The 19,384-nt window shown below is 44.8% G+C and overlaps 1 protein-coding gene across 1 annotated transcript in view; it reads right to left on the minus strand.

Moving 5' to 3' along the window:
• Nucleotides 1-4,094: 4,094 nt before the first annotated feature.
• The window catches only part of LOC311197003 (nesprin-2-like), a gene marked incomplete at its 5' end in the record, with an annotated part of 64,968 nt that continues 49,678 nt past the window's right edge, over nucleotides 4,095-19,384 (minus strand). Inside the window, 15 exons of the mRNA XM_084270691.1 lie at nucleotides 4,095-4,367; nucleotides 4,830-4,876; nucleotides 5,087-5,176; nucleotides 5,994-6,182; nucleotides 6,692-6,820; nucleotides 7,122-7,322; nucleotides 9,386-9,862; nucleotides 10,737-10,864; nucleotides 11,643-11,711; nucleotides 12,011-12,293; nucleotides 12,634-12,828; nucleotides 13,694-13,831; nucleotides 14,837-15,019; nucleotides 15,510-15,660; nucleotides 15,817-16,004. Of these exons, the coding sequence (XP_084126817.1) occupies nucleotides 4,145-4,367; nucleotides 4,830-4,876; nucleotides 5,087-5,176; nucleotides 5,994-6,182; nucleotides 6,692-6,820; nucleotides 7,122-7,322; nucleotides 9,386-9,862; nucleotides 10,737-10,864; nucleotides 11,643-11,711; nucleotides 12,011-12,293; nucleotides 12,634-12,828; nucleotides 13,694-13,831; nucleotides 14,837-15,019; nucleotides 15,510-15,660; nucleotides 15,817-16,004 (2,691 nt within the window). The 3' untranslated portion in view covers nucleotides 4,095-4,144. The remainder of the gene's footprint in view (nucleotides 4,368-4,829; nucleotides 4,877-5,086; nucleotides 5,177-5,993; nucleotides 6,183-6,691; nucleotides 6,821-7,121; nucleotides 7,323-9,385; nucleotides 9,863-10,736; nucleotides 10,865-11,642; nucleotides 11,712-12,010; nucleotides 12,294-12,633; nucleotides 12,829-13,693; nucleotides 13,832-14,836; nucleotides 15,020-15,509; nucleotides 15,661-15,816; nucleotides 16,005-19,384) is intronic.

Below are 19,384 nucleotides of genomic sequence, written 5' to 3' on the forward strand. Positions count from 1 at the left end.
TTTTCTGTGGACTTTTAAAAGTGCTCCTTCCACGAACAGTCGGAGTATTTATCATCCAGCGATCTGGGATGAAGGTGGGCTCAGACTTCGGGACTGCGCCGCTAAAATGGCGGCTGGTTTGTTAACCTTTTGGCGGGTCATTTTTGAGACCTTAAAGACGCATGTTGTTTCTCGGGTGGGTGAGGGGCAAAAGAAGTCCACACTGCCGTCAGCCAAGACGTAATATAATACAATCTTTAAACTCGAATTGTCAGGAGTAGACCTGACAATTGGGGCAGGGGGGCTTAGCCACTCCAGCTAAATCTGCTGGATCATCTAACGATGTTGTAGGAGAGCCCAAAAAAACTACCTGGGAAGGTTTAATAGCAACAAGGAGCTTTTTCACTTTGCAGTTAGGTCCTACTGCCGTAGGATACGATGATGGTTGAATTCCCACTTCAGCCTGGTAAAAGCAAAGATCAGTTGTGCAGAGTATTCACAGATCTTGTCTCACTTGCATTGACCTTCCTCAGAGAAATGTTTAGCACGTACTGTTTCTGGGATTGCTGTACTACATGTTTTCTGTACTGTAGTATCTTGCGTTATCCATCCTTGTATCATGTAAATTTTTTTTGGATTTTTTGGGATTACTTAGAAGATGGAATAGCGAGAGCGGGGTTAACTAAGTGTTATTACAAGAGTCACCCTTCCCCTCTCCGTGATGTCGGAGCAGTGATGTTAGCTTTGTTTGTTCAGGCAGCATCAGACGTAATTTCTCTGTCTGGACAATTTGTCTGTCCATCCTGCTAGATGTAATTTTGAGGAAAAAATACCCATAGTCTTCAACAAAAAGTGTAGATACTTCATGCTGATTTTTTTCTTTTAGTTCTCCAAGAACTGGTAAGGAAATGGAAAGAGGGAGGCTTTTATAGAGAGAAAAGAATTGCATAATAATAGTTGCAGAGTTTCTCTTACAGTTGCAGAGAAACAAGCACTCACTTGGACTCATAGAATGGTCTGGGTTGGAAGGGACCCCAAGGATCATAGAGCTCCAACCCCCCTGCCACAGGCAGGGCCACCAACCTACAGGCCTGGAGCTACACAAGGTTGCCCAGGGCCCCATCCAACCTGGCCTTGAACACCTCCCGGGATGGGGCACCCACCCCTTCTGTGGGCAGTGGATGTGTGTTATGTCTCTTGTGTTATATATGATACTTAGTAATGATATATTTTATAGTGCTGCTTTGTTTGCCATTTTCAGGTTTTAACTAAGTAATATTTACTTAGTAATATTACTTAGTAATATTACTTAGTTAAATAGAGATATTTGATAACTGCTCCTGCAAAATGGAATATGATCAAATGCAGCCTAGAAATTAGGTGGCTTGTAATTGCCAGTTTTCCTTCCTGAGAAAGATGTTGCCAGCAGTTAATCACAGAATCCCAAAATGTTGGGGGTTGGAAGGGGCCTCAAAAGATCATCTAGTCCAACCCCAATGTGTGTGCTTATCCATAGGTGTCTCTGCATAAGCAGGAGATCGAGGACAGACTCAATGCCTGGGTTGTGTTCAATGAAAAGAATAAGGAGTTGTGCTCCTGGCTGGTACAAATGGAAAGCAAAGTGTTGCAGACTGCAGATGTTAGCATTGAAGACATGATAGACAAATTGGAGAAGGTAAGCAGTAATGCCCCTGTTCTCCATTGCAGCCTGATAACTCGTTGTAAAGACACCATTCCTCAGTTCTCCCTCGCCTCTGGGAAGTGATATGGGATATAAAACCAGCATGTGCAGGCTCTTGTGAGAAGATGAGCTCTCTTAGCCTCAGCTCTTTCCTCCTTCATGTGCAGACTTGGAGCATAATGCAGAACAGAAAAGCCACCTGGCTGTGTCTGCAGTTAGGCACGGGGTGTGCTATATGTGAGTTGGGGCGGGAGGGTCTGGATGGCTGGGCACGCACTGCAATGCCCAGAGCTGTCCCTGCTGGGGGTCACAGGTGTCCTGGGAGCACTTGCCACCTCCACCTCTCAGTGGTTATCAAGCTGGTAGCCTGAGGGCAAACAAAAGGTCCCCTTGTGCCAGACCAACAAGAAGTTACCATGACCAAAAGTAAAACCGAATTCTGCCCCCTCTCCTGGGCAGTCAGTGCAGTTAGTGCTGCTTTCTAATGCTGGTGTATTAGCTTGATTTTGAACAAGACCATTATTTTGCTGCTGTGGTCCTCCCCATGCCTTAAAGGTCTCGATATCTAATCCCAGGTCTCCTCTGGATAAGAACACCAGCAAAATGCAGCCACCTCAGAGTTGAATTGGTGTTCTTTTGAGGTAGCTTGATTGAAAAATTATGTTAAATCAGGAATGCAGAGGCAGCATTAGAACATCACTCCTGTTTTTCAGGCTACTTACTCCTGGCACTTGCAAGTCTTCAAGCAGCTTATTTTTTCATTGTGGCTTTATTGTAAGAGTGCTTTTCCATTGAGGGTTATTTTTAAGTGAGAGAGCACTACATGCTGTTGTAGAAACCTCAGCCTTTGCTAGCCATACCTGACTTCACATGGCACAGGTGGGAAAAGAAACAGTTTTGTTGTGGTTTTGTTGTTTTGTTTGAATTAAGCAATGTTTGCCTGTATTTATCAGGATTGCATGGAGGAAATAAACCTGTTCAGTGAAAATAAGCTTCAGTTGAAACAAATGAGCGATCAGCTAATCAAGGCTAGCAACAAGAGCTGAGTTTTTATATAGTTTTATATAATGTCAGCGTTCCTCTTGTACATTCAAAAGCATATAAACATTTCATTTTTAGCATTAGTGCCATTCCTTTGCTCAGGGTGATTGCTAAAAGCATCTGTATAGGACCAAACCACAGCAGTTCTACCTATTGCAGATGTGACGCAGGTTGGGCCTCCTCATGGGATAGTGGAGCTGAGCAGGGGACCTAAGGCTGGAGGAAGCCTGTGAGCATGGGTTGACATGCTCCATGATGTTAGACCGTCTCCTTTTCAGTTTGCTTTTGCAAAACTAAAAATACATCGTATTGAAGCTGTGCTGAAAGAGCACGTGACAGTAAGAGTGGTGGTAAAGTGTGTGTTGCCCTTACTGTAGTGTAGCCTCAGCTGGCAGCTGAGCCCTCCCTTCCAGTGGGATGGGGAGCAGAATTGGAAGAAAAAAGGTAAAAGTCATGGGTTGGGATAAGGACCATTTACTGGGACAGCAAAGGGAGAGGAAAATAACAGCACCAGTCCTTGGGTTAGATGAAGCAGGAGCTACACAGTGCAGTTTGCTCACCTGCCCTGATGCCCGGCCAGCCCCCTTTATTATATACTGAGCATGAGTCCTATGGTATGGAATAGCCCCTGGGTCAGCTGTCCTGGCTGTGTCCCCTCCCAGCCTCTGGTGAACATTAACTCTATCCCAGCTGAAAACTGGGACAGCACTGTTGAGGGAAGCCATTGTCATCCAGCCATCTTCACAGGATCTCAAACATCCACCATCACCAGTTTCATTCAGTGGGTAGGATGGGTTTGCTCCAGGGAGGTTGGAGCCTACAGGTCAAGGTACAGGGTCTGTCCCCACTGCTGCCCCATGGAAGAGAGACCATAGGGCCGTGCTACCGCTGCCTTGGCTGCTGACCCAGCTGAAGCCAGTTTTATTGGGTACAGCTTCATTTCTTGGGGAAGATAAAAGGAAGGAAGTGTTTCAGGGCTGAACTGCCAGAGGGCCTTAGAAGCACGCAAAGAAGTTGACTTACACAGGGATGGAAGGGTCAGTGCTGTGGGAACATCTGAATGGTCACTCCCCACCAGACACACCCCAGTGTTTCTTCAAGGGCTTGTTCGCTGTGCTAACCTGAGACAGACTGCTGTGTTTAAGATTGCTGTCGTGTAGGATCCACATCTAATCACTCAGTATTCAATCCCCCTGCCAGCTCAAGAGATCTGCACCTATAAAAATATATCTATTGCAGCATCAAAGTAGAAAGTGTGTCGCTTATGGTTTAAAAATCGATAGAAAAAGGTTGTTTTCTGTACAAAAATGCTGGAATTCCATCAAGATATACATTTTGTGCTGTGAAAGTCAACTCACACCCTGGGACAAGAAAAGAGGCTGTACACACGAGGCATTATTTAGATTAATATTTTGGTTTAACTGAAGAGAAACAGACTGCTTCCTAAAATGGCGGAGGCCCGTTGGTGTACTGCAGCATGGGATGGAAAGAACGGGCAAAGTTGTTGGCCTTGGTGCCGCTGTAGGCTTCCTCACAGAAGGGAACCATGCACGCCAGAAGTAGGAGCAGTAGAATGAACTGGAAAGGTAAAGCTGCTCGTAGGACACGGCAGAAGAAGGAAGGCGGGCGGGAAACTGCTTGAACAGGTTGAAGATGGCTTTCATCTCTGAAAATTTAAAGAAAAAACAGAAAAGAAAAGGCACTTTAGAATTTAAATTAAACAAGCTGTTTAACTCCCTCTCCCCCTTCCAAAGTTCTCCCTTTGTCCTTGGTCTGTCTGTAACACGTGGCTTCAAGTTGCAACTTTCTTTCTCCAGGTATGCCAGTGGAATGGAAGGAAGATTTAAAACTAAACTGTTCCCCTGCTCGGCACAAGAAAATATCTTCTCAAGAGTGAAGACAAGCCAGGGTTGCACAAGGTGAAGAGGTCTAGGAGCAGGACTGTGCAAGGAAACCATTCACCAAGGTGCAGCCCGGAGCTGGTAGGTGGAGGAGACACTACAGGTGGGCAGAAATCCCCTCCACTAGTATGCCAACCTAGGAGGAACAGCCACCCAGGTTTCTGCTGGCACTCTGCTCGTCTCTGCTGTTTTCACTATCCTTCAAGAGATCAAACATAAAGTAATACCTTGAGCTGCTGCTGGTCCTGCCAACTGAAGTTCTCTTCATGCGCCTCTGTTGAGAGAAACAGTTTTTAGTGTTTCAGAAACTACAAGGAATTTCTCTGTCAAAAAAACCAGCTGTAGACTTTAAACTCCTGTTGTAAATTCTGTAATAAGGCACATGCATCTAAAAGGAAAAATGACTACATTTGAGGAACTTGCAGGCTAAATGTGTCCAAATATGCTGTATACTGACAGTAAGAGGTGAGAAACAAATACTTGCCTTCTTCACAGCAGGGCTGGGTTGGGTTGTGGCAGGATTATAGACTTGGGAGCCCAAGTCACCTGGAACCAGGCGACATTCTCTGGTATCCTAAAAGAGAACCACACCTTCCTCTTAAAAATGCACAAGGAAAACTCACAACACACGAGCCTTTGGCTGGGACAGAGGTAATTTTCTCACAGCAGCTCTTATGGGGCTGTGTTTGCATTTGTCTGGGAAGAGTGCTGGTATCCCAGGGAAGTTTTTGTTACTGCTTTACCTATTAAACTGTCTTGGTGTTAACCCACGAGTTTCTCACTTTTACTCTTCTGATTCTCTCCCCCATCCCACGGGGGGCAATGAGTGAGCGGCCACATGGGGCTTAGCTGCCGGCTGGAGTTAAACACCACTATGCACAGCCTGAAGGAAGGATGATGGAACTGGTGTGTACAGGTGTTCACTTGAAAATACCTGACAGCTCTCAGGATAGCCTCTGTACTGCTATGAACTGCAACTCCTCTGTGTTCCTTACACACTCCTACCCTTGCACTTGCTATGGGGCTCATAGGGCAATTCAGAGTGGGAGGGACTTCAGGGAGTTCATCTGGCCTAGCCTCCTGCTCAAAGCAAGGTCAGCTAGGAGACCAGACCAGAGGCCTTACTCAAAGTTTTATCCTGCCTGTTCTTCAAACCCCTTGAGGGTGGAGGCCACACAGCTTCTCTGGGAAATCCCTTTCAATACTTTACAAGCCTCACGGTGCTGAATTTTTTCCTATAGCAAATTAATTGTTTGGTTGGGGGTTTTTTTCAGCTTGTGAAGGTGGAAGTACTTCAGTGTTAAGTCAGTCTCTAATATATACCTTTACTCCTAGTATGTTACTACTTTTCAGTAAGAAAACCCCACAAACAAGTATTTAAACTGACTCACCAGATTCCCTTGTATTGCTTTTAAGTCATCTGAGACTTGTTCAATAAGGTGTCTCAGTTTTCTTCCAATTACATGGACCTTCTCATTGGCTTCAATGTATTCACCATCGGATTTAATCAGCAGATAAGCAGTGAGTTCCTCCAGTGAGTTTACTTTCAGCTGTTGTTCCATCAGCTCTTTCTCCAGTTGCTTGGAACAAACAAACAAAAAACAGTGCAACAGTCTGTTACTCTCAACTTCAGGGATGTCCTCACAAAAGGAGGAACACTGGAAGGTGTTAAAGAACAACTCAACCTGCCTGAGAATCTGCAATACATAGGAATGCCTACTACAGCTACACACAAAATGAAGTTCTCTTGAAAAGACTGGTTGTACCTGCTTACATGAGCTAACATTTAGAAATAGACCTAGCAGTAATTAATCCATCTAGAAAAGACATGAAATCTTGGAAACTGGAAGTCTCACTCCAGCATACAAGCTGTCCATAAGGAACTCAATTATGATGCATAATTACAGGAAAAAATCGCCTCTTACAGGCAATCTTAGTCCAGTTCAGAAGCCAGCCAGGTGCCTGAATAGAGCCGGTTCAAGGACAGGCTGCAGCCATCTTGAGAAAGAAACTTACTGGTTTTAATTTTGTGGTGAGAGCTACTGACTCAGTGTTAGAGCTGAGGTGCTGAAGATAAGAGTACACTCACCATTAGTGCCCTTTGGCATTCCAGTACTGTACTGAGGTCAGCATTGGGATCTGTGATTTGTGCCTTATTACGCTGGCTCTCGGCACGCGCCAACCACAGGATTAGGTTTTGGGTCTGGGCATGGAAGGCCTGGAGAAACAAAAAGATTTGCACATAAGAGAGAAAACACTTTTGCAGTGCTTTCACCTGCCTTTGTCTACAGACAAAATGAACAGCTGAGAATACACAAAGCCAACAAAGATGTTACCTAGTTCAATGTTAGTTTTACTGAATTCTTTAAACCCAACAGAGTCAAGTTAATAAAGAAATTAAGTCTTGTATTCTGCTTACTGTTCCACTGATGTGCAGGAATTGCCCCTCTACCCTTATTTACCCCACAGTAGCACCCTAAAGAGGAGCTTTCCTGTATAAGCCAGCATGTGGCACGCACCTTGCAATGCAGTAGGGCTTCTTGTAAACCTTTCCTCAAGTTGTCCAATGCACGAGTTTCTTTCTCCCAATGCAAGTTTACCTTCCGCAGCTTGTTCTGAAGCTCTTTGAACTCTCTGCTATCTGCTTTCTGGAATTCTTTGCTGCTCAGGTTAATGGAAAGCAGCACTGTCTTGTAATTATCAAATGCTTTAAGCATGTCCTGGAAGAAACAGAGGATTAGGAGCCTCCATGGATGATGAAAATCTTGTTGGTTATTTACAAGAAAACAAGACCCTCAAAAGAATCACAGGTATTGGGGAAAGCTGTTGCAATCTGGTGGCTCTTCCGATCCTGATAAGGAATAATTAAAAAGAGGTGGCCTTTATGTTATTTCTTTCAAAGTAAAATACTTCATTTTGAAGAAGTCTTGTCTGTTCTGTATATATCCCTAAATCACAGGCATTATGGCTTAACCCACATCTGCCCTTCATTATTCTGAGCTGTCTCTCTTCCTGACATTTGGAGAAATATTCCCATAGGTTGTAACATTACACTTCCTCTTGATTTATAAAGGTTTTGCTGCCTCAGAATCCTACAGTTATGCTGAAAGGGACAGCCAGAGATCTTTACTCCCATCCTCCTCCAAGTAGGGCCAACTTCAAGCTATGAGCTGGTTCCTTAGGGCCCCATCCCGTCAAATTTTGAGTATCTAGCTGGATGGAGATTCCCTATCACCTCTGGGCTCCTGGTCCCACATCAGGTCACCCTGTGATGACAAATTCTTCTGCTTCTCTCTAGTCAGAGTTTATCAGCCCCTATTTCTGACTCATGAAGTTCCCTCCAAATGCGCCCACCCCCCCGACCCCGTCCTCTCCCTTAACATTGCAGGGGGAAATAACATGCAATTTGTGAAGTCAGGTTGTATTCCCCAACCACCTGCATGTGAAGGTAGAGCCTTTTCTTTCTTTTCTTTTAAAGTTTTGGGTGTTTTTTTTAAATCATTGCCAAACAACGCCTCCTACCCTCAAGAAGTTTACAGTTTCAATCAAGGGTACTCAAGTCTTTTTCAAGGGTACCTTTCTCTTGCAGTAGAAAGGGAACAGCTGCAGGATGAGTCCTGCAATCAACACAGCCCAGGTTGCTTTTCTTAGCAGCCTTTGTAACTAGGAGTGTCAGCCTGTATGTTCTCAAGAACCACGTCCCACTTGTCGAAAACTGCTGGTGTAAATTACATTTAACCCAACAAAGAACCCTCTCTCCCTCCTTCAAGCAACAAACTTTCTTTCAGTATCAGACAATACAAAGGGTCCAGCCCAGACTCCTCAACGCCAGTAAGCCAGTCTGCAGCCAGACTGGCCTTATCCTAATCCAAGGCAATTGTGATACCATGACATCTCTTGTAATTCATGTCTTAGAACGTGCTGGCTCTTTTAGACACCCACAGAAAGCCAGGCTGTCTGAAAAGGGGATTTACAGCCAGCTGGACTCCTCTTAAGAAATGCCTAGGACAGAAGTAGTAAAGCTCTGCTCCTTGAAGTCTGACAGCCAGCTCCAGGCTGAAGGGAAGCACCTCCCTCTAGTCACAAGGCATCACCAAACCTTCCCTAGGGTTTGGTGCCTAAGCCAGGTTGGCTACTTCAGGACGTGTAACTTTAAGCACTCTCTGAACTTGCCTCAGAAATCCCTCCTCTGTCCTACAGCACGTTCCTTATGAGCATCATCCCAAGTGTGATACCAAAGTGACCAATAGCCTCAGCATTTAAGTGGCTCCCTATAAGGTCACTGGCAGAAGGGAGAGCATGCAGGGATTTTCTATTCCCATGAGTGTTAGGAGGAACACTTGCTGTCTCAGAGTGCAACCCAAGTCCTAAGTCCTAGGGACCCAGCACTTGCCTGTAGCCTGGGAACCTACTGGTTCAAACTGTAGACCTGACTTCGTCCTAATTTATGGAAGCTGAGTCATGCAGGCAACATGGGCACACATGATGACAAACGTTGTAGGGGTTCTATTGTGTGGCAGTAGACTAGCAGACTGCATCATTAATGAATACATTCTATTCAATGAAAGCTTTTTTTGGGGGGGGGGGGGTGTTGTTTTTTTTTTTTTTTAAATTTGGGGGTTTTTTTTCTTAAATGATTGCCAAGTTGAAATGAGCTCAGCTCCTCTGTGGCACACACACACTGTATTAGCACTCACGTTCCACACAGATCCCAGAAGCACAAAGACACTGATCAGGAGCATCAGCATCCTGAAATCCCACACCTCAGTATGCCATAACTTACTTTCAGGTTCTTGACTGTTTGTCCCAACGCCTTCATGCTGGTTGGAGGTTTTACTTCTTGCAGCTCTTTCAGCTCTTGCTCAGTTTTATCAAGCCAAGCAGAGATGTCGCTGAGATCTGAGTTCAGCTGCTGCCACTGCTGCAATTTCTGTTTCATCCTAAATTTGGTTCTGAGGTCCTGAGCTTGGATGAGTTCCCACCCCTCAATAATGCCTGCAAATGATAGAACAACAGACATCTTATGCCAGGTGAAGAATTTGTAAAACAGAGGGAATCTACCCATGGCCACATAATTGCTGCCATGTACTGCTGCTGTCCAAACACCTTCTTTCTTGAGATGCTCCATACCTGGCTGCTTGTCCGCAGCTCCTGCAGTCACAAGGTCTCGCTCATCTCGGGGTTCTTCATCGCTCATGTCAGCAGGCATGTCTTTCTCCTTGTTGATGCTGGTGTCGCTGGCAGAGCTGAGCTGCTTCACCTGCAATGGCATTTTGGTGGGTGAGCCCTGCAGGTTAAGTTGTCAGAGGTCAAATTTGTGTTACTGGGGTGGCTGGGCTGCCGCTGAGCCCTTGCAAGTCAGGTTTAGCCCTGGGCTTCTGAAGCTTTGCTGAGTGTACACTGGCTCTCTGCACCTTCTCATTAACACACAGAGACCACAGCAGTGCTAATTGTTGCAAGACTGGACGTGGCAGATCAACTGCTTTTGCACTACATGGACCAGACAGTGGACACTTGCTCTTTGCTGGATTCTGGGTCTTGGCAATATTGACTTGAAGGCTCTAAGCCTGGATTAATGATGACAAAACCAGCCAGAGAACAGGACCTGAGAGAGTGCTGACAACTGGTCCAGATCCAGCCAGCCTGGCAGCTGCTGGCAAAGCCACCAAGACTGAGGTACCAATGAACAATAGCCATTTTGGTACGGTTTTAGCACCCAGGAGCAGATTCAATATTGGGATGCATGCTAAAAAGCCCCCTTGAAGTCAGTCTGCTTAGGAAAGGTAGACATGTCAGTAACCATCAAGGGACAATATTGACACTGGGGGAAGGCTGTTAAATTCTCCTCAATTTGTCCTATGACAATAGAGGAAGTAAGTTCCTCCAGACACTGACTCTGATTAGGAGCCTAACACCATTGCTTGGAATGGCTTTAAAGAAGCTTTTCTAGTGAGTGGATAGAGACTCCCAGTGTTGACCTGAGCCACCAGAAATCACGTCTGAGATGATTGCATAAAGTGAACATTCTCCTGCCACTACTATTTTTTCTTGATACTGGAAGAGGATGGGAGTTACACAGGAACAACAAACAGACTCTGTAATACAGTTCAGTGCCCACAGAGCCTTTAACTCACATAGTCTTGCTTATAGGGAGTGCTTGTCTCTGGACCAGACAGCACATTTCCAACCATCTCTGCCTGATTGTATCGGTGTTTCCTGAAGACTGGGCTATCTGGAGAACACCAAGGATGAGCTTCTGAAACTGAAAACAGAAACCATAAACCATGAGTGCAAAATCCCACCTCCACAAGGAACGTGTTGCTTTGTATTAAGTTAGAAAGCGCTATGAATAAAATGGCATCAAGTTATGGCATAAAAATGACAGTTTTGCAGCTTTCCTTGCAAATCATGCACATTTGCAAAACATCAACAGTGTTTCAAAGGGAATGAGATGAGAGCCATGCAGTTATTATGGGGCATTCTGTGTTCTTCTGGAAAATGCCTGAATGCAGGTAGGAGTATTCAAAAAATACAAAGGCTGCACTGTGTTTTTGGAGAGTTTGCATCCCAACAAAACTATGACACATCTACAGTGCGTTTCAGTGGGGTCAAGTAAAGACGTGTCCTGATTTACGTAACGTTTGTTCTGGAGTTAATAGACAGGACACAAGTGGTTCTATCATGCCCAAACCCCCAAAAATACTTGTGGAATTTCCTTCAGGAATTACACAACATCAGCACAACAGAAAAAGTGATACTACCCAGAGCAAATCACCAAGAAAGTACCAAAAGTATTTGGATCTAGACAATGAAATGCACCTTAACCACCTTGGCACTGACTAGGCAAAATCTAAATGGTATGTTCTCGACTGCTTTGTAATGTACATGTGAACACTGCAGCATAAGAACACCATGACAGGATGGGACATGGTGTCCACACAAGGCAGAAGTCAGACGTTACGTATGAGAGAGGTTGAGGAATATAGCGTGCAGCACAGGGAGATTGCCATGTTCAGACACATGCATTAGCAGGTGCCTACCAGAAGATGCTTTCAAAGTATTTGTGGTCATTTTAAGATAAGCCTCAGGATTTTCAGTGATTTCTACATCTGAAAAAAGAATAACGACATTTTCCTCACTAGTCAGTATTTTCCAACTATTAAAACCAACTGAAACAATGAGGGACAGCAAAGACAAACAACAAAAATTGTCGGTGCTCTTTTCCTCAAAAATTCTTAAGAAGTAGACAATACCATTCCGTTCATCAAGACATCTACGAGATAAGACTCTATTAAGATGACTTGGAAACCAACAACACGGAAGCAAGACCTCAATCCCCCTCCCTCCCCACACAGGAACAGCCTGCAGTTGTCCATGTCAAAACAAACAGGTGGCAATTGGTTCTCACCTGACAGAGCACTGTAGTATTTTCCTTCTTCTTCATCTTCATGAGAGGAAGAACCTCCCACATCACCTGTGTGATCCCACTCGAGTGGGATGGAGTCAACACTGACGGGGGTTTCACAGCCTGATCTTTCATGGCCTTGAGTAGGGGGCACAAGGTGGCTAAGAGACTGTGCTGAAGAAGGCCCGTCACAAATGGCATTCTTATGCCAGGGGTCAATCTGGATTTCTCTGGAGTCTTGCAGATCTGTCTCATTTCCAGAGGTCTCTTTTTCATCATCCAATCCCTAAAAAGAAATAATTTTGCATATCAGTAAGATCTACAATAGATCTACACCACTTCATGAGCTAATGATTGAGCCACACAGCCCTCCAGCCACTACTATCTCAGTATTAACCATGTGAATTACTTCCATGCTATTATCCAGACTGTGCAGATGGAAACCAAGTATGAGAGGCTTGAGGAGACAAGACTGGTGACAAAGACTTAGCAAAGCTGGCACAATTATGAAGGAGCTCCAGACCCTTTTGAGCTCAAACCACTCAGTCAAGCTTCTAGGGATAAGCAATGAATATTGCAGTTTAAATATCAAAATCTTGCCAAAGATCTAAACTGTTGCTTCTTACAGGATGCCTTGAAGTCAGTCTTTGATGGAACCGGGCAACTCGCCCAAACACTTCCTGACAGTATCTGTGAAGTTCTTCCAATTCGTCTTCAATCAGGGTAGCATCCAAAGGCTCACTCTTCTGAATCAACTGCTCCCCAAAAACAATTAGCTGATCAATCTTATTTGTGTTTAGTGTTATTTCCTGCTGGAACCCCTATTTGAAACATAAGAGAAAACAATTACTTCTGCCGCCTTTGTGTAGCCTGAGGTTTGTCCTTTTCCCGCCAACCGTAGTGAAAGAAAAGCAACAACTGACGTTGTCTCATTTCATTTGGCAAATATCTTTTTTCCCAAGCGGTCCAGAGGTTTGTTTTATGAGCAGTATTACAGTTCCAATTAAGTGGCATTTTCCACCTGTGTGCACATCAGTATCATTGCAGTGTCCTGAGCCCGCAGGGGATCACGATACCACAGTTCAGCTAATCAGTTCATTTTTCGCTTGGATACACTCAATCTTTGTCTCAGCAACAAAGACACCTGCCTGGTTGGGCCTCCAGCCTAAAACCAGTAAATCTACATCCCAAACCAATTGACAGTGCAGTGGGAAAGGAGAAACAAGTGTATGAGTAGGTAAGAAAAAACTAGTTTGGTATTCAGATTCATATGCATCCTGTCTTATTTCTGTTTGGAAGTCCCAGCTACAAAGAACGCACCTGGAGGAGAGATCCTACCCTAATGCCAATTCAAAAAGTTCTCATCAACAAACATCTGAAGTAAGGAATGCAGCTTCTACTGTTAACCTCCACGTGCTCCTTTCCAGGCCTGGTATCACTGTTGCTGACATTTGGTATAAGGAGCAAATGGTAGACTAGAACTGAGCTTGAACAGTGAATCTGAATTTAAATACTGTGCAGTTTAATTGTGATTCTGGCTTCAAGTCTTAACAATTTACTGGTCCTTAAAACAAATCCAGCCCTACAGAGATCTGTTAGCTATTGTGAAGCTCCAAAAAAATAGACGATCCTGTCAAGAGAGGGGAGACCAATTGCATTAGACAACTGTTTCATAAGGATACGTACATTTAACTGGCGCATTTTGTCATCGAAGTTGCTTTTTGAGAAGTGCTCCACATTTGTCAGCTGGAGGTCCATTTCTGTGAGCCAAACCAGGATGCTTTCCCTCGTCCCCTCAAACTCATCCCTCCGATTGGTGAAGTGCTGAATAGGAAGAAGGGAGCCAGTGTTACAAGACTTCAGCTACTAAAAAAAGATGGTCACAGGAGCCCTCAGAAAACAGTGTCTTGTTTCAAAACTGCTGTTCACCTTCATGGCACAAATGCCAGCATGCCTTGTACAAAACCCATCCCCTTCCTGTAGTGATGCTGAAACAAAGCGTCCTACGATAGTTCACTAATCATATGGGACAGGGAATAAAACTTCAGCAAGGCAAGATGCTTCTCTAAAATTATATTCCTGCTTCCACACTGTATACCTTTTCCTACATCGTTATACCAGTGTAACAGTTGTTCAGACTCAGTTTTAACATCTAATTCGTTCTAAATTTAGAAGGCAGACAAAGGAAGTTAATTAAACTTCTAATCTCTAAAGTAACTATGACATTAAAACCAGTGAAATAATAGAGAAGCTGGATCATGGGTGACCACGCCAGTGTAATTAATGCACCATTTGGCTTGGAAGCCAGGGGGAGCTCCCTCTGCTGCCATCTCCCATCGCAGCTATCACACAGACAGCTGCAGTGCCCCCGTTCTCCTGGCTGGATTTACTGTTGGGGAAGGGGATTATACAACACAACACACCCCTTCCCAACTGCACAGATCAAACCCCACCAGCGCTCTCACAGCCTCCCCACTGACTTTTGGGATCTAATAGTTTTCCCTGTCAACTGCTTGCAGTACTGCTGTATTTAAAAACCAGGTAGTGACAAGCTTCCCCCATGGCACAGCACAGAGTATTGGCCCAGAGATCACCCCTTCCAGAATTTGTACCCGTGCTTTCCTTACGCTTCCTGAAGTACCAAGGACCCATCTCTAAGGGCGTATTTATGCCACATATTTGGTGGCCTCTCCAGCGCTGCTCTCCTGCACTGGTGACACAAGACACCAACCAACACAAGAGGGTTGCTCTGGTAGATGTTTTGCCCTTGAGTAATTCATACAGAAACTTGCCAGTGTTCCTCACGCTCTCCCCCCACCACGCAATCACCTTGAGTCTCCTCAGAATGGCAGCGACTCGCTTCTGGAGGTTATCCCAGCGCTGGTTGCCTTCGTGTACCATCTGCTTCAACTTGCTGGCTGAGTCCGTGCGGTTCTCGCGGGCGAGGCGCCTGTACTGCTTATTGATCAGCTCCAACTGAGTGAGCCGCTCATGAATTTGCCTCTGGAATGCCTGCAAGGCACACCCAGGAACTTAGTCCCCTTGCCAGTAAGAGGAAGCATGATAGCATACATCAAGATGCTCACCCTTTAAAAACTGCAAACTACACTTAAACTTCCAAAATTAAGCCTGGAGAAGGACTTAGATTTTAAATAGCCTGCTCAGACTTAGTTCATTAGGAAATGGAAAGAAAAAAAACACTAAATACAACCCACAAAGGTCTCCTGCCTATAAAAATCAAATCTTTTAACTTATTTCCAGCATCTTGTCAGTTCAGAGCATTGGAGTCTCCACATTAAAAATAACCTGGAGACAAATAAATCAGCAAGATACCTGAGCAGCCACACACAGGCCAAATAATTTATGTTCTCTGAAACTCTACTGGTAGGTTGGTGTCTTCCAGGTACCCGGGCATTTCACACACACAATAACATTTCACAGTCTGACCATTCAACCTACTGCTGAGCATAAAAAAAAAAAAAAGCAAAGCTGAAAAATTCACCTCAAATTTCTTCAGCTCCTCCTTTGCATGTGTGTACAAAACCTCTGAAGAATTAGGCTTAGCTGCAGTCATTTCAGATTTACTCAGCCAGTCTTCAAAGCGAGAATAGTCTTCCAGAAACCTCTGCCATAGGCGCCAGGTTTCCTCAATTCTGAGAGGGAGATGCCAAAATGGAAAGGGTTCAGCACAAGGTAACTATTCATTTAGGATTATTTGTTTTCCTTTTCAAAATTCAGGTTGTGGCAAAAGCTCCACTGTTTCTTCTGAATGCTGCCAGAGGCTGCTTTAGGAAGGGCAAGGGACTTACTTCATTCGTCTTTCCATAGACATGGCGCAGATATTTCTCCAACGTCTGTCCAGACTCCTGCTCGTCTGCTGGATGGAATCACACTCCGTCTCATTAGCACACACATCTGAATCGTGTAGCAGGACTTCACAGATATTAAAGACAGATTCCACTCCCGCAGTGTGTTGCTCTATGTCTCGTTGCAGATCCTGCCAATGGCAAGAGAATAGCTTGAGCACAAGGAAAGACGCGTGGCTAGACTTTGGACATACCCTTTCAAAATGCTGCAGAGGATGGGGAAAGAGCAATTTGTGTGTCAGGAAAAGCTTAACTTTAGAACACAGACTTGCAGGATGGGTTGTGCTGATGACAGGCTGACAGGTCAGGACAGAACTGCCATGCAAAAATGACTGTCCAGCTTTGTTTTTTTAGTGAAAGCTCAATCTTCTCATTAACAGTCTGGACAGTTTTGACGTGCTATCAAAACACAAACCTTACACATAACAAACACTTTGTGGTGGTTCAGCCCCAACCAGTGTCTGAGCACCACACCCTGCTCCCTCACTCCCAGAGGAGAAAGAAACAGTCTCCATGGGCTAGGACAAGGACAGCTTACTGACAAAAGCACCGTGAAAGTAGAACAGTAACAGCCAGTTACACTCACACCCGGTGATGACATTAGAGGGTGCTGCTTGACACAAGGACCAACACAATTCCTGGGCCACACTCACACTCGGGGTAGCTCTGGAGGCAAGGCACCCAGGAGCATCCCTCCCCAAACAAGCCCCTTTTATGGGGGAGTGATGTCAGGTGGTGTGGAAACAGCTCAGCTGGGTTAACTCAGCTCACCTCAGCTAACTGCTTGGGGAGATAACTCTGGCCTGGCCAGAACCAGGACACACATACTTAATTTTGACAGTGCCTCCTATCAGCTCATCACTCCTTAAGACTTCACAGAGAACTCGTGGCACAGTTCATGTGCTTTGCTGACTATATGAACACAAGCTGGCCTCATGAAACACAGGAACACAGCACACAGGTAGCTCTGTTACTTTCCTTGTTCCCTCTTGTAGAGCTCCTATTTTGACAGACTGTTTTAAAGACCTTTTGTCTATGACAATAATACAGGTTTCTTCTCCAAAGCCTGCATCTCCATCACAGTCTGGGTTCATTCTCTACCTGTAACTACTCCTAAAATCAACATTATGGAGTAACAGAAAAAGAAAATGTTTCTTACTGAAAAGGCAGCTCTGTACAACACTACCAATTGTAAATATTAATGAAATGACAATGTCCACTACATTTCCATTTTTTCAACCCATTTCTGGCTTCCCTACTGGGGGATATGGAGACTTTTCCTTGAATAACACTAGAACCACCAACGCAAATAAATGTTTAACTGACAGCAATAAACAGTAACTCCCTTTAGATGGTAGAACTGGCTTCAGTGAATTCATAAAGCAGAATTGGTTTTGCTGTAGACTTACAAAACTGAAACAAGAATCAAACAGACGCAGCCTGTAGTAAATACAAAAGAGCTGAAGGAAGATCTCAGTAGTCAACAAGCTGCTGCAAGGACCTGAGTATCACCCACTGGCAGCCTTCAGTGGTGTTACGTGGGTATCTGAAAGGGCTGAGCCAAAAGCAGCCAAAATTTGCCTTGTGGGATTTGTGGTAACATACACCTTTAAGGTGCTTAGAAGCCACAATCTTTACACAGGTGAGAGACTGCCAGAACCAACATAACTTTTGACAGCTCATTAAGGACTCCGATATTTTCTAAGCAAGAAGCACCAGTGCCTTTTTAGCACAGGCTCTGTGCCTGAGAGCAGGCTCTACCCCACTACAGGTACCTGGAGAGTCTCTCCTGAATTCATTAAATTACACTGGATTTACAGCTGTATTATTGAAAACGAGACTTTGGACCACAGATTACAAGTCCACTCATACTATGTAATGTTGCTGACAAGTTCTCATTACTTTTGGTCGTGCCTGGGTTTGCAGAATAACCCGAAGCAGAATCCTTGCTGTTTCCCAAGCTGTTATTCCAAATGACCTGAGTGTATTACAGTGAGACAAACACATCAAACGAAGTCACAGCACTAGGAACATACATCGAGCCCAACTAAGTGCTTTTCCTTCAACTCTGCACAGCATAGCACAGAGCTTAAACAGACTACAGGCTGCCAGACTTCTGCGTTAGCAAAGCAGCTCTGCAATCTTAAAATATTGTTCATGATTCAATCTTCATCCTTTAACTGAACAAGCATGCCATAAAACTTCTCTGTGGATGCACAAGGCTCTTAAAAGTCATTCAAGACTGAACAGGTAAAGTTTTTCCAGCCATGGGTGTCAAATAAAAGAAGCCTGTAGGGCATCTTTCTCACCATCACTCTACTCCTGAAAGAATTGTTCAGATAAACCCAGGAAAGATCTTTTTACTTGTCATTGCACATCAAAAGAGGCTTTTTTTTTAAACTGTGGTCTTTTTAGTCAGCACAGTCTTCTCACACTCAGCCTGCTAAAAGGTTACAGTAGAAGGAGTCTAGATGCACCCAGAGGTCTGTGTTTGAAACAGAATCAAAACAACAGAAGCAGTAAGGAGCTCTGAGCAGCAAACGATGGCTCTTACAGCAAGCTGAAGATTGAATACTCATAAGAAAAATAAATTAGTTTGGACACAATTCCTTTATGCCCCACGTTCTTCTCTGCCTGGCAATTTAACATAGCCTTTGAGAATGCAAAGGCTTGGGGTGGGGAGAAAATATTTCTGTGCTGTTTACACGACCATTTATGTGACTCGCTGCTTAATGAGGTGGGTGCCTGGTGACTGAGGACACAAAGAAGTCAGAGCTGCTGAATGCTGCCTTTGCTTCAGTCTTTACTTCTAAGGCTGGGCATCAGGAATCCCAGACCCTGGAGGTAAGAGATGAAGTGTGGAGAAAGGAAGACCTTTCCTTGGTTGAGGAGGATTGGGTTAGAGAACATTTAGGAAAACTTGACACCCACAAGTCCATGGGCCCCGATGGGATACACCCATGAGTGCTGAAGGAGCTGGCAGAGGTTACTGCTAAGCCACTGTCCATTGTCTTTGAAAGGTCATGGATAACAGGAGAGATGCTGGAGGACTGGAGAAAAGCCAATGTCACCACAGTCTTCCAAGAGGTTAAGAAGGGGGGACCCAGGAAACTGCAGGCCAGTCAGCCACACATCCATTCCTAGAAAGGCGATGGAGCAGCTTATTCTAGGGGTCATCAGTAAACATGTGGAAGAGAAGACATTTATCAGGAGCAGTCAGCACAGATTCACCAGAGCGTGATCATGCTTGACCAATTCGATAGCCTTCTATGAGGCCATGACTGGATGAGGGGAGGGTACTGGATGTTGTCTACCTCAACTTCCGCAGGGCTCTTGACAGTGCCTCCCATAGCATCCTTGTAGGCAAGCTTAGGAAGTGTGAGTTAGAAGAGTTGAGAACTGGCTGAATGACAAAGTTCCAAGGGTTGTGCTAAGTGGCACAGTTTAGCTGGAAGCCTGTAGCTTAGCACTGTGCCCCACGGGTCAGTACTGGGGCTGGTCTTGTTCAGCA

Source organism: Gallinula chloropus (assembly GCF_964237585.1).
Source record: "Gallinula chloropus genome assembly, chromosome: 14".
Lineage (NCBI taxonomy): Eukaryota > Metazoa > Chordata > Aves > Gruiformes > Rallidae > Gallinula > Gallinula chloropus.